We start from the raw sequence: 15,272 nt of genomic DNA on the forward strand, positions 1-15,272 counted from the left end.
TGACTCCCAATCAGGCACGTTGACGTTTCTTGACTACTCCTCCAACAATCCATGACCTGATCTGACTAACCCCAACCTGATCACTCCTCTGACTAGGCCTGACTACCTCCCCACCACCCAGGTAAACCCCACCTCCCCCCCCAACCTGGCCTGACTAACCCCAGACCTGACTACATCTCCTGATCTGACCCGACTACCTCCCAACCACCTAACACCTCACCCACTTGCCACCTCATCTACCTGCCACCTTACTCACCTGCCACTCTACCCACCTACCACTCTACCCACTTACCCATTCACTCATTCATCCACTCACACATTCATTAACATTCACAGTGGACATTTAAACTTACCTTACAGCAGCTAATAAAAGGGGGGCATGTTCTGTCTGCCCCCACCCCTGATGCTACAGCGCTGTGATGGAGTTCTCTGAAGGACACTACGCTTTGCATTTTTGGGAAAGCCAGGCTCAGAAGACCCAGCAAGAAATACAGAACAGCGTTGAGGCATGGAAAAATTTGAGTGCATCGGCAATCCAATGATGATTACCACTCCGTGGAAGATCTGGGCCATTCTTTCTACCTGGATACATGAATGACATTTTTTTTTAGAGAACGGGGAGTGTAGAATCCTATTCTGCAAACACTCAAATTAAGTTGAGGCAGGTTTATAAAGTGGCCAGGGAGGCTCCAATGATGAATTCCTACAGTAATGCATTTGTGCCCTCAGTTTTCGTACAGATATCAGTGTTATCCCGTACCTGGTCAAATTAAGACTAGTATCCCAACCATAAGTGGTGAGTATGGTGAAGCTTGCCCTGCTTCACATCCCTCCATTGCTCTTACTCTTCTTCCTCCAAAAGTCATAACTATAGAGCGATCCTCACTGGGAATTAATTGTTCCGATATTGTGAATGTGTCAAACAAAACGCCAGTTCAAGAACACATGGTACAAAACCTATTAATCAGGTAAGTGGAAAAAGGAGAGAAACCAAATAAAAAGAAAGGTTCAAGACCAGCCTGAAAATGCTGCTGCAAATCTTATTATTTGGCTTTTAAAATTGATTTTCTTAAACAATACAAGCCTAGATGTTTTCTATTAAGAGTTGATGATGGGAACCATACAACATACATCCTAGGAAATCATCTAGATGCCTGAATTACATCATCAGGACTTAATCAAAATATAACAAGCTACAAAATGCAGCAAAATTGAATAGCTTGGGATATAGATGGAAATCCTGTATGACAGGCTCATTTTTCACTTGGTTAATGGTCACACATAAATGATCAAAAGTTTTACTTATAGATTTTATTCTGAGTTCAGTCTCTTTGACCCAAGCTCTTCCTTGCCACCCCTCACTAACCTATACCAGCAAGCTTTCCCTCAACTCCTGAAAGGCTGTTGACCATCTGTGATCAGGTATTCATTTTCATTGAATCTGCTCCAGTTTTCTTCTGGGAGCTTGGCAAAGCCAAATGTTAGTTTTATCTATCTGAAAATAGGGCTTGGTAGCCGAGTGGTTATGTTGCTGCACGGGCACCCCAGAGGTGATAAGTTTATAATTCCACAAGGGTAAGCTGTTAAACTGAATTCAGTAAGATTGCTAAACTTGTGGGGCAGCACCAGGAAAAAAAAAAAGATGGTTGTCAGAATACCTGTATTACAAAAAGCCTAATTGGATCTATCAGGATGAAAACCTGCTACCTCGACACATCACTCTAGTCCCAAAATATGGGGTTGACTCTGAATGCCCCTCAGCAAAAGAAGCAATAAATGCTGTTATATCAACCGCATCCTAAGAAGAAATTTTAAAAATCCAACAACTCTACTGTAGTACATCCCAGTGTACTCAACTATTCCAAGCTTCTACATTGCACCACTTAAAGCTTGTGATCAAACATTTTTTCCATTAATTTCCCCAGCGGTACTCCCACAACTTTGGTGGACCATTCCCTAAAACTGCAGAGAAATGGAATAAAATTATGTTTCGCTTCAGTACTCTCATATCTTCCATTGAAAGCAATCAACAGAACTTCTTCAGAAATTTACTCCTTTCATGTTAACAATTCCAAAACCAAAGGTGCAGTGAAGGACAAACGGTACAGTGACATTAAATTTTGCAGAGATTCACTATCCAAGATATGTGAGTATTGGGCGGGGTGGGGGTTGGTGAGCATATGATATGCGGATAATATTGTGATCAAATTTTACAGTAAAAAATAGTCAACCCTTTTGACTTAACAGTACTTGAAATTATCAGGCAAACTTCAGAATTTATGTCAAATTACCAAAACTATAACTGTGATGTTTTGAGATAATTTCAGTTTTATTAGAATAGATCAAACCATCTCTCCTGAATGCAGTACTGCAAATATATTATTGTGCTTTATTGGACCAAACACATCTTAATTCCGAACAGTGCAGGGTCAGAAGTGGGGGAGAGCACAGTTCAATGAGTATAAGTGTTCGGCGAATTGGGTTTAGAATTAATAGCGTACATCCTGCACATTTTATTTTCAGTGACAGGGGAGGGGAATCATGAAATGCAAACTTTAATTTTGCCTTAGCCCAGCATTCTCTATCTATGCATCCATCTTGGTATTAGATCATTTCTTTTTATTGCCCTACTAAGAGGTTGGCATAGTTCCACCTGAAAAACAATCAGTAAAATAATTACCTTTTATTACCTTTCAGAACCAACCCAATACTATCTGGTTCTTGCAGTTTCTGCTAGAATCAACAGTAATTCTCGTTTCAGAAGAGAAAGTAACTTTTATTGGACAGTCAATTAAATCTGTACTTCACCTTCATGCCAAATGCCTCGAAGATTTACAAATTCAGGAGAAGAACCTGAATTGGAAATCAAAATAGATGCCTAATAAGGTCAATTTTTGCAAAAGTCTGACAATATTTAATAGCAATATCAATAGTTTTACAGGCATGAGAGACAAACTAAATCAGCTGCAGTCGTTTATAGTTTTGTGAATTTTTATGAAAAGATGGTCTGTTAGCTTAATCAATTAAGGTGAACTACTTAAAACATTGAAGACAATAAATTAGAAGTACTAAATGTAACATCATAAACATAGTTACTGACATGAACTGTTAAAGCAATTGAACTCATTAAAAAATTCAAAACATTGCCACCAATATCACTTGAAAAGGAGAATGACTTACAATTATTAAATAGAAAACATCATAAAGTGTATCATGGACGTGTAATGGGGCAACAAATGACTGCTGAGCCAAGAATAGATATTAAGTGTGATTAAAAGATTGGTCAAAGAGATAGTTTCTAAGTAGGGTGTAAAAGGAGAAGGGGGAGGCAACGAGACATAGGGCGGAATTTTCCAGCCCCATTGTGGTGGGAACTTGGCCGTCAAATGCAGCGAGCCATTCAAAAGTCCATTGACTTTGATGGGACTGGAAAATCCTGCTGGCAGGAAGGGCCATACAATTCCACCCATACAATGAGGGAGAGAAGTTATTGGAAGGTTGTAGAGTTGAAGAAGCTACAAAGATAGGGAGGAGCATGGCCATTTGGCAGCTAAACATAAATACGGGAATTTTAATTTTTCGACCTTAAGGGAATGGGACCAATGTAGGTCAGCAAACACAGTAAGTGGGTGATTGGGACTTGGTGCAAGATGGGACATGTGCACAGAGTTTTAGATGAGGCTGCAGGTGACAAAGGCATAGATTAGAGTTTTGGTAGGACATGCAGTGAGATGGGGCAGAAATAGGTAATTTAACTGAGATGGAAATAGATGGGGTCTTGGAAATAGAAAGGGTATGGGGTCAAAAGTTCAGCTCAGGATCAAATACTGCAAACTTGATCTGTCTGTTTCAACCTAAGGCAGTCGTCAGGTAGAGTGATGAGAGTGGCATGGAGTTCATGGCAGGGGCCAGAGCCAATGAGGGTTAAATTGGATAACCCCATGAAACAGGTACAGAGAATGGCATGTGGTAAATTCACCCCCACTGATTGCAATGCAGGCAGAGCTTCAACTCCATGGTGGTTGTGTCAGTGCTCCAAGCTGTTCATTGGCTGCATTCATTAGCAGAGGGGCCCAGTATTATGAATGCCAGCACAAAATGTAGCCTGAACCTCTTAAAGGAGCTGCTGGTGGTGCTGAGATCATGCGGAATATTGTGCTGTGGAAGAATCAACAGTGGCTGACCATGGGAGTCAAAGCATATCAAGGTTTATGGAACCCTGAAGTGGAGATCCTGATGGAAGAGTTGGAAAGGAGAGATGTGTCCTCTAGACACATGCTTAGAAGGCAGTGGAAAGATATATTGTTAGAGGTTGATGCTTGGAATGTAGCCCCAAATATGTGGATGCCGTGCAGGAAAAAGTTTAATGATCTCACGAGTTGTCAAGGTCAGGAGTGGTTCTTTAAAAGCCATATCCTATTACAGCACCATTAGTCTCATCTATTGTTCAGTTCAAGAACCCAATCCCCTCCCACCACCCCTGGAATTAATGGGAGAGGAGAGGCATGTCTGCAAGTTTTATTCCCCATGGAGGAGATCATGCTTGCCAATATGGCAAGGAGCTTTGCTGACAACCTTTCTCCATCACCTCTTCTGTCTTCTAGCAGCTTGTCCTATTTTGCATGGGTCCTGCTCATTCTCCCAGTTATCCCAAGATAAAGCCCTGCTAAGTCACCCATGTCTGGAATGAACTGTTTGTGCACATCTTTAAGTCACCAAAAAGTATTTCTGCTCCGACCATATGATTCCTTGTTGACTATGGAACTTTAATCAAGTATTGGCAAACACCCAAAACCTGTAGAACTGCAGCTCACCACAATATTCTCAAGGGCAATTAAGGATGGGCAATAAATGCTGACTTAGCCAGCGATGCCCACATCCCATGAGTGAATAACTAAAAAGAAATAATCTAGCAACTCACCTGCAAGTAGTTGATGATCCTTTAAATAATGCTGGTGGAGGAGGGTCCTTCATGTTGTTTAACATTGTGTTCGGCTGTACAAGGGTAAGAGAAACTGTCAATCAGCTTTGTTTTAATTCATTCATGGGAGGTGGGCTTCACTGGCTGGGCCAGCATTTATTACCAATCCCTAGTTGTCCATCCCGCCCTAGAGGGCGGAGCTACAAAATGAGACCACGGGCATCGAATCAACATTACATACTGATTGTCATCAGATGTTTTGAATGCCATTTTCTTACTTTGAGAGACCTCATATTGCACAAATAAACAGGCGTGACAGAGGTGAATTTCACCCCCAATGACTTCACCCTTCCATAACTGGAGGAAATTACAGCTAATCCAGAATTGTATGTCAGGATAACACACAAAGATAGTGGAGAGATAGAGTTGGGCATTGGTACATGTGGACTGACTGTATGTTTTTGGATTATATTGCCTGTGTTGCTGGGTGACAATCAGAAACAAGTATTTTTCTGTATTTGTGACTTATGAGCAAGTCCTCTCTTTTATGCTATATGCTAATTTTTCTTTAAAAGAAGTGTGAAACATGGCCTTGTTTTCTTTTGGCTAGCTGGTACTGTTTTTCAGACATTCTAACAAGGATTCCGGAAGAATTTTAATGTTTCTAGAAAGCACTTGGGAATGTGCCAATACTTTCACGAGGACACCCACACAGAAAGGTTTAAATGATACAGCTCTAGAGTACAGTTTGGCTTGAGTAAAAACCAAGAGACACATAAAACATTGTTATTGTGTTTAATAAGACAAGCATCCATTTCTGAAAGATCACAAGATCATTTACACAACACATATTAGTAGTTGAAACATTCCATGATGATCTCATATTATACAAGAATGATACACAGGTAGAAAACATGAATTTGCAAACCAGACATGACTTTTTTTTAAAAGTGAAAACACATCATTGTATCACCTGAAGGGGTATCTGATTATTTTTTAAAATGTCATATACTATAGAGTACATTCATTATCAAATGGTATGATTTAAGCTTTCTAACTAATACAGTGACTGCAAGTACTATATATTCATACAGATTTTTTAATAACATCACACCACTACAAGGTAAATAAGTTAACAGTTATTCTTGGGGGATTTTACAATATCTGTGAAAGCATAACAAATTATGAAAATTGTTCTGTTAAACTTGATACAAGTTTTCGAATTTTCTTTTGAGAAGACATAAAATGATACTTAGTTACTGATTGCGGATTGAAGACTATATTGGTAAAATATTGAGCCAATAGCTACAGAGTGATCAAGCCTGTCAAAAAGGGGCAGAAGCTAATAAGATCATGCATACTGAACATAACCTCTGCAACTTGAGGAGCAATAGTTCACAAATGTCTTGAAAACTGCAGTCAGTATTTGGTTTATTATACCCTTGGGATCAAGTTTATTTTAAAAGCAAATACATGTTCTCATATTTTGTGCTTCAGAGTGTGAGCTGGCAATAAAATTACTTTTTTGCGCGTGATGGCCATTCTGCCAATTGTGCAGCATTTCAGTCCAAAGGTGTAATAAAATGAAATAGACCATACAAACATAAGGCTACATATCAGAAATTATACTTTGGTTCATCAAAATTTTTAAAACAAGCATGCCAAACTACAAACCTACTTCCTTACTGCAGAAAATACAGAAACAGCTTTGCATTGGGAGTAATTTTATTGAATCTGATCATTAGTAGAATACTGTTTCTTACAAATCTTGGCATGATTAAGGTCTGTCATTTACAAATACTAAATGATGCATTTGCAGTAAATATGTTAGCTACACAAATAAAAGAACAGTTCTAAGAATATAATTCATCCTGATGAAAGAAGCTAAGAGAATGATGCACAGCCAAGTATGAACCAAAGCTTAAAAATGTTGCCACACTTTTAAAAATTGTAAATGTGCACTCTGTATGACTTGCACACTTAATAAGGCTAACGAAAAAATACAATTCCTTTAGACTTTTACCAACCAAAAGATCTAATTCCATTTCTTTCCTTACAAACCAGACTACTGCAAAAAATGAATTTCAAACATTTGATGTATTGTATTAAGATGGTCAGCTTTTTGCCATTGTAAGTACTGTAAAGTTTTTTGCAACAGTTGCAGATGTTGGCAAATACTCCAATTTGTTAATATAAATATTATTTGTCCTTTTTACAAAAATGTTGCAATTTGAAATCCTTTAAAATAAAACTTTACCATGCACTATTAGGCAAGAAACAAAAATAAGACTTATTGGAACTAGAGTAATAAAAACTTTGACACAAGTACGATAACTTCACAATTATTCACTAATAAAAAAATTGAACCTCCAATTCTTCGAAGTATATGAATTTTCTGAGGTGGAAACATGTAGTTTATTTAGTTCAATAGCATGGAGCTATGTTTTACATATTTTATTCACAATATAAATCACACACTTAGTTACTTCTTAATGACACTTAGGCTGTGAATTCACAGAAGTAATGCTTCAAGGTGCTCATCCAGAATTTGTAGCAGGAATATTGTTTTAAAAACATTGTTGATTTGCTGAAAATTACTTTTCAGCAGTTCTTACCCAAATTCTAAAAGTATTCCTAATTACAAAAATGTACACTGTACTGTTTTGCCTTGAAAATAACTAAATAAAATGACTGAATACATTTTTTAATGCGGGACTTTGGGTAAAGAGCATATTTGAAGAAAAATAAGACATGGGGATTGTACAGTTTTATGTGTGCCTAATGATAGTACCATTTATACAATGATTTATAGTTCTGACAACTCAGCCATTCCATAGCTGCCAGCTAAACAATTATGTGTCCATTTTAAACATACATTTCTTCATCCTCTGCATGGCGTTCATTAATAATATTCATTTTCAAATCAGATTCCCGCTGGAAGTTATCACTTTAAACTGAAAGAAGCATTATGAACCTGTTTGCTGGACAGAGCTCTGTATGAAAATATCTAATTTATCACTTTCCTCCTGTGACTACAAATCTTAATTTGCAAAATGTAACTATAGTATTCTGTGAGATCTTCTATTGGGTAAAAAACATGAATAAAATTCTTGGTCCCTTCAGCTGCCTTACTCATTGTATTAAGAGGCATCAGTGCACCAGGCGTTGGTCTCAAGTTCACATATGCTATCAATCGCAATCCTGCAAGTTCTTAATTTCTAAACATGTAGGGCACAAACCACTTAAACAAATTGTAACTATAGGGGCTCAAATCTGCTAACAACAGCAAGGATTTAAATGATTATAAGTTATTACCATGACAGCAACTAGAAGCCATTTCTGTTATGAACTGGCAGACACCTGTATTTAACATGGATTTTGCTCAACATATCCCTTAGAATGAAAGGTGGACTGCAACAAAATGTCCATGCATCTTAATCTTGATCAAATATTGTACATTAGATAAGCATTCCTTAAGGTCCATTACATTTTCTTTTTGAAGCCTGTTGGCAATCTGAGCTAATTCAAACATAACAAATGTTCAGTTGATCACCAATTTATTAAGGAAGTAAGTGAAGTTTATGAACATGTAACTCATGCTTTCATCGGAGAAGTGGCTATTGAACTTCCATTTTCATCTGCTGCATCTTTCTCTTTATTGCCACTGTACTGTCCAATGAATGAACCATCTTCATTAAACTGTCCTTCCGATCCACCTTCTTCATATTCTGCCAAACTGTCATCACTTCCTGTTGGCTTCATTGCCTCATTCAGTGACTGCTGGCTTTCTTTCAAAGGTTTGTCTTCATTATCACTGAAAAAAAACCCTGCTGTCAGAAATCTAGTTCTTGGCACAATGGTATGGAGACCTGGAAAATCTCCTGAGCTGCATTGCTCCTTTGAAATGAATTCCTTAATAATCTTATCATCCTTGATTTTTTTATTAAAGGAATGTCATAATTTTGTCAAGTATTAATAGTTTTATATAAGCAACCATAATATATATATGTATATATGATTATATTCAGTAACTCAATTGCTGATCATCTGACATTCTTAGCAATTGCTTTATCCTCTCTACCTAATGCATTTCAATTCTATGATTACAGTTTCTTTTTCAAAAGTTGAATGAGTAGTATCCATGTACTTTTATATTAACAGGTAAATTGAAGTACGGGAAGTCCTCACTTAAAGTTGTAGTTGCATTCCTGAAAATCACAACTTTAAGTGAATCACAATTTCCCATAGGAATCAATGGTAAAACCAGAGTTAGGTTCCATGAGACATTCCTCACCCAGAAAAAAAAACAATGTACAGGTTGAAATACTGTACTGTACATGTGCAGTACTTTGCATTCCTAGCTGAAATAACTTGCAAAATAAAATACATCACTAAATATAAAAAAAAACACAATAGTGTCCAATAACAAATTACACTAACCATATAGGTACCTATACAGTACTTCTAGATTGACCACAGAAATTGGTCAGTGCAGTTATCAAGTGAAGTCCCAGACTTCATGTTAGCATTAATTTAGGACTGAGACACGGAGAAATTACTTCACTTAAAGGGTTGTGAATCTTTGAAATTCTCTGCCCCAGAGGGTTGTGGATGCTTTATTGTTGAATACACTTAAGGCTAGTAAAGACAGATTTTTAGTCTCTCAGGGAATTAAGGGATGTGGACAGCACGTGGAAAAATGGAGCTGAAGCCCAAGGTCATATTGAATGTCGGAGGAGGCTCAATGGTTCATGTGGTCCACTCCTGTTCCTATTAATGTTCAGAACTTCAGCCACTAGATGGGGCCAAGGAATTCAGTGGGTGTTCAGCACCAGTGAAGTCAAGAGCTGAGGCAGCAGTGCATGAGCAGCCAGGAGAAGATGAACAAACCCCAGGGCCTAAAGCAAGAACAGAGGGTGGGAGGTGACATCTGAGAGCAAGGGTGGGAGGCAAGACTGGGGAGGCTGGAAGAGAGGCTGGGGTGTGGCGGTATGGTGGGAAGTGAGGTTGGTGTCAAGGCCAGGGTGGCAGGGTAGCGAGGTGAGGTCAAGTGGGGGTGGGGGGGTCGGTGGTGGTGGGGTGCCAAGTATGAGAAGAGGCTGGAGGGGGGTGGTGGTGGAAGGAGAGGCCGGGAGAATGGGAGGAGAAGCCAGGGATGGGGGTGAGGAGAGGCCTTTGTTGGGGGGCGGGTGGTTGGAGGTGGTGGGAGGAAGGAGGATAGGCTGGAGGGTTGGGGGGGGTGGTGTGAGGAGAGGCCGGGGGTGGCAGGAGGAGAGACTAGTGGGGGCTGGGAGTAGAGACCTGGGGTAAGGGGGGCTGTGAGGAGAGGCCGAGGGAGGGGTGGAGGCGTAGAATGGGAGACCAGGGGTGGGTGGGGAGGTGGGAGGCGAGGTCCGGAAGCAAGAGTAGCTGCAGAGGGGAGGGGTATAGAAGTGATGGGGGGCAGGTTTTCTGATTTTCTGAGCAGGCAGGTCTCAGAAAAAACATGTTAAGGTGAAACTAACAACATTAAATGGATATATCGACATTGTTTTATTAACAACATTTAGTGAGACGCTAAGTGAGGACTTACTGCAACCAACAACTCCTCCAACATTTTATCATGTTCATTATTGTTTATTTGACCAAATAAATAGAATCAGTTATAGAAAACAATGCCACTGTCAATATTAATTATATCATAGCGTGTGGGGAGATGGTTGCATTTTGGTAATATCACTGGGCTAGTAATCGAGCCTAATGCTCTGGGAACCAGAGTTCAAATCCCACCATGGCAGCAGATGGAACTTAAATTCAATTAATAAATATGGAATATAAAGCTAGTCTCAGTAATGGTGACCATGGCAACTATCATCAATCGTTGTTAAAAACCTGCCTGGTTCACTAATGCCCTTTTGGGAAGGAAATCTGCCATCCTTACCTGGTCTGGCCTACATGTGACTCCAGACCCACAGCAATGTAGTTCATTTTTAACTACCCTCAGTTCATGGGCAATCAGGGATGGGCAACAAATGCTAATGCCCACATCCCATGAAATAATAAACAAATCTTTGGATATTTTCAGTCCCTGTGCAAGATTTGGCTCCTAATGATAAAATGTTGCTCCTCACTGCAGAAAGTTCTATAAGAGCATGGGAGATACTTCCATGCAAGTTAATAGGATCTACAGCACAGAAATACGTCTTCATTTCCAACTGGTCTATGCTGGTGTTTATACTCCACACAATCCTCCTCACATTCTAATCACCTCCCCCCATCCTGTCTCCCTACCTTCTCTATCCTCTTTTCATTCATATAGCCACCAAACCTCTCCTTAAATTCATCAATGCCATCTCCTTCAATCACTTCATGAGGCAACAAATTCCACCTTCTCACCACTCTGTGTAAAGAAATACCTCAAAAATCCTTTGTTTGATTTATCAGTGGTAATCATACATTTATACTTGCTTGACTTTGATACATTCACAAATAGAAACAGTTTCCCCACTGTCATCCTATTGAGCGCCTTCCTAATTTTGAAGACAGACATCAGGTCTCCCCTTTTTCTAAGAAGAGATCTAGCTTGTAAACCTTTTCTGTCCTCCCTTCACTGCTACAATGTTATTTATGTAGCATGGAAACCAAGGTTTATAGAATTGGGGGTGATATATCAGGATGGATTGAGAATTGGTTGGTGGGCAAAAACAGAATTTAGAAATAAATGGGCCCTTTTTGGGTTGGTACACTGCAACTAGTGGAGTGCAGCAGGGATCAGCACTTGGGCCTCAGCTCTTTGTAATCTATATTAATGTCTTGGATGAGGGGACCAAGTGTAAAGTCTCCAAGTTTGCTGATGATACATAGTTGGGTGGGAAGGTTAGTTTGAGGAGGACAAAAAATAAGGTACAAAAAGAATATGGACAGGTTAGATGAGTGCACAAGAACATGGCAGATGGAATATGGGGAAATGTGAAAATATCCACTTTGAGAGGGGAAAATAGAAAAGCAAAATTTTGTTTTAAATGGTGAGAGATTGGCAAGTGTTAGTATTGAAAGGAACCTGAATGTTAACATGTAGATACAGCAAGCAATTAGGAAAGCAAATGGTATGTTGGCCTTTATTGCAAAGGGATTGAAGTATAAGAGTGAAGAAACAATTATATAGGGCCTTGGTGGAACCACACCTAGAGTACTGTATGTTTTTGATCTCCTTACCTAAGAAAGGATATATTTGCCTTGCAGTGAGTGCCATGAAGGTTCACTGATTCCTAGGATGAGGGAATTATCCTAGAAGAGATTTGAGTAGACTATGCCGAGATTCCTTAGAATTTGGAAGATTGAAGGGTGATCTCATTAAAACATATAAAACTCTTAAAGTCCTTGAGAGGGGATGCTTTCCCTGGCTGGAGAGTCTTGAACTAGGGGGTCACGGTCTCAGAATAAGGAGTCTGAGATAAGGAGAAATTTGACCACTCAAAGGCTTGTGAATCTTTGGCATTCTGTATGCCAGAGGGCTGTGGAGGATCAGTTGTTTAGTATAATTCAAGGCAGAGGTTGGTAGATTTTTTTGGACACTAAGGGAACAAGGGACACGGGGACAGTATGGGAAGATGGATCTGAGTTAGATCACCCATTATCTTGTTTAATGGTGAAGCTGACTCATAGAGCTGAATGGCCTACTCCTGCTCTTATCTCTTATGTAACTTTGCAGAGTACCCCAAATGTGATCAAATTTAAGGTTCTATATACATTTAATATTATTTCCCTGCCTTTGTATTTATCCCATGAGAAATGAACTGCAGTGTTCTTAATTTCCTTAACAACATGGGTTGTTACTTTTAACAATTGATGTAATGGGAATGCTCCTCAACTCCACAAGCTCCATACCTTCCAAGAAAGAGGAAGCCTCCATATTGCTCCTCCAAAAATGAACTGCCTCACACTTCATAGTGAATTTAATTACTAGTTATTCACTCATCTGAAAACCTCTTTATATTTTCCTGTATTTTGGTTCAATCTTGCTTATTAATTGCTGTACTCCCCAATTTGGTATCTTTGGAAAATTTTGAAGCCATGCTTCTTGTCTCTGTGTCCATGATGTATCTGGCAAATAACAACGAATCCCAGCATGAACTTTCACTCTCTGCCAGTCTGAGAAATTCTCCTTAACCCCAAACTTTTTTTTTCCTGTTTTGCCACCGTTATTTCCATTCATTCTGCTACCTGGTCCCTGACTTCACATGCACTGACCTTCTGATGTGGCACATTATCAAAGACCTTCTGAAAGTGCATATAGACCACATCCATTGCACTGTCCTTGTCTACTCTTTCTGTTACTTTTTCGAAGTGGTTAAATGTCATCTTGCTTTTAGATACTTCTGAACTGCCTCCAATGCATGCACATTCCCCTTTAACTAAACAGGTAGTAGTGGCTGCACACTACAATTATGTTAATCAACAGACAGCATCAAGTTCATGTGCTGGTTGCATCATATTGAATAGATATAGGTTAATTGTGTGTCTCAATCCCTGCACCTGTTTTCAGCTGCTATCAGATTTAGCCCCCTCTCTCAAGATATTTTGTTATCTTGCACAATCTAGTAATTCTCTTGCTCCTGACATTTATCTAACTGGTCTACAGTTTCCTGGGCTAGTTTTGACAGCCTGTTTAAAGATAGGAATTAACTTTGCTGTCCAGTAGTCTTCTGGCACCATTCCTTTTCTTATTGAGTTTTATAGAGATTAATAACTCTGCTACTTTTGGCTAGTAGTAATGCCTTTCGTTTTATCTTAGCTGTTGTAATATCTGACATGACTTGTTCTACTGTTGATGTTTTTTCTTCAGTTACATCTGGGGCTAAGTATCTATTCAATATTTCTGTCATTTTCGGATCATCCCCTCAAATTTTAATTTGCTCATCCCTAAGTCACTGTATCCCAAACTTAATTCTCTTTTATTACTTCTGCACCTATAGAACACTTCATTATTCCTTTTTATTGTATTTTCACGTATCCTCATCACTTTCTTAATTACCTGTTTAACTTATTCCCTAAAATCACTCATTGTCTTTTTCCATCCTAAGCTTCATTGTTCATATACTTTGTATCAGGCTTTTCCCTTAGACTCATTTTGATTCACACTTCTTTATGGTCTCCTTTGTTTTTACTTTTAGTGGAATATGTTTTTGTAAACTCTACTGAAGTCTCCTTAACTGATTTTGATTTGTTTGTCATCAATATTTTTCTCCAGTTTATCTCCCCAAACTCCATCTTCACTTCTTCATAGTCGACTTTTTCCCCAATCTATTCCTTTGATTTATATGCTATGCATATCTTTCTCAATCATTACCTTAAATATTATTATCACTCTTCCTCAATTACTTTTCTTTGCTGCTCCAGTTCATTTACCATTATTAGATTTGTCAGTGCTTCTGTCTTCATTGGATTTCTTACATATTGGGTCAGAAAGGAGTCATGTACACACTGCAAAATCTCCATCTGGTTCCCCTTTTCATTCCCTCTCTCTGCCAGAGGTGCAGTGATTGAAATTGTGCATGATTATGATGTCTACATATTTCTCCCTTTACATCCTATCCCCATTATTGAGCAGATTTTGACGCTAACTCACAGAGATAGATATTGGCAGCTGGATAAGCTTATTTCTATATCTGATTGCCTGTAGTCCCATATCCCATTTGTATCTTCCGTTATTTCCTAATATATGAATCAATGTTGGCACCGAATGAATGGTCGGATGGCCTCCATTTATTTTAAGGATGGAGTGAAAAGCTCTGTCTCATGTAAAATCAGGAAATGTCTTTGTTCCGACAACATTGTCATTGTCTGACTTTTTCTTCTTGTCCTTTCCATTTGTTTTCTAGGTTCATGTTTTTATGTTCCATCATTATTGACAAAAGCTGTGATAATTTTGATTTTTTTTATAAGAATTGTTCAATTAATTTCTTATCTACTTAGCATTTATAGCTGGATTTCAGTTTAATCACCTGGCCAAACAATATAGTGTATTAAAACATCCCACAAATTTCTATGCTTACTTTGTTTTTTACAATTTGCTCAAAGTCCCATAATCTTGCACAAACAATCTTGTAGGCAGTGAAAATACTGAAGCAGTTGGTGTCCATATGCTGCAGGACCTGGATAACATATTCAGGCATGGACTGATAAGTGGCAAGGAACATTCACAACACACAAGTGCCAGGCAATGCCCATCTCAACAAGGGAGAATCTCACCATTTCCTCTTGACATTCATTGCCATCACTGAATGCCCCACTATCAACATTCTGGGGGATACCATTGACCAGAAACTGAACTGGACTAGCCATATAAATACTGAGACTGGGAACTCTGAAG

At 38.9% G+C, this 15,272-nt stretch overlaps 1 protein-coding gene across 9 annotated transcripts in view; it reads right to left on the minus strand.

The window, feature by feature from the left end:
* Nucleotides 1-5,702: 5,702 nt before the first annotated feature.
* chl1b (cell adhesion molecule L1-like b) overlaps nucleotides 5,703-15,272 on the minus strand; it is a 727,052-nt gene continuing 717,482 nt past the window's right edge. For all 9 annotated transcript variants that reach the window (XM_041191219.1, XM_041191221.1, XM_041191227.1 and 6 more), the window contains one exon: nucleotides 5,703-8,735. In XM_041191219.1, coding sequence (XP_041047153.1) covers nucleotides 8,516-8,735 — 220 coding nt within the window. In that variant the 3' untranslated portion in view covers nucleotides 5,703-8,515. The remainder of the gene's footprint in view (nucleotides 8,736-15,272) is intronic.

Source organism: Carcharodon carcharias, chromosome 7 (assembly GCF_017639515.1).
Source record: "Carcharodon carcharias isolate sCarCar2 chromosome 7, sCarCar2.pri, whole genome shotgun sequence".
In the NCBI taxonomy this organism is placed as follows: Eukaryota; Metazoa; Chordata; class Chondrichthyes; order Lamniformes; family Lamnidae; genus Carcharodon; species Carcharodon carcharias.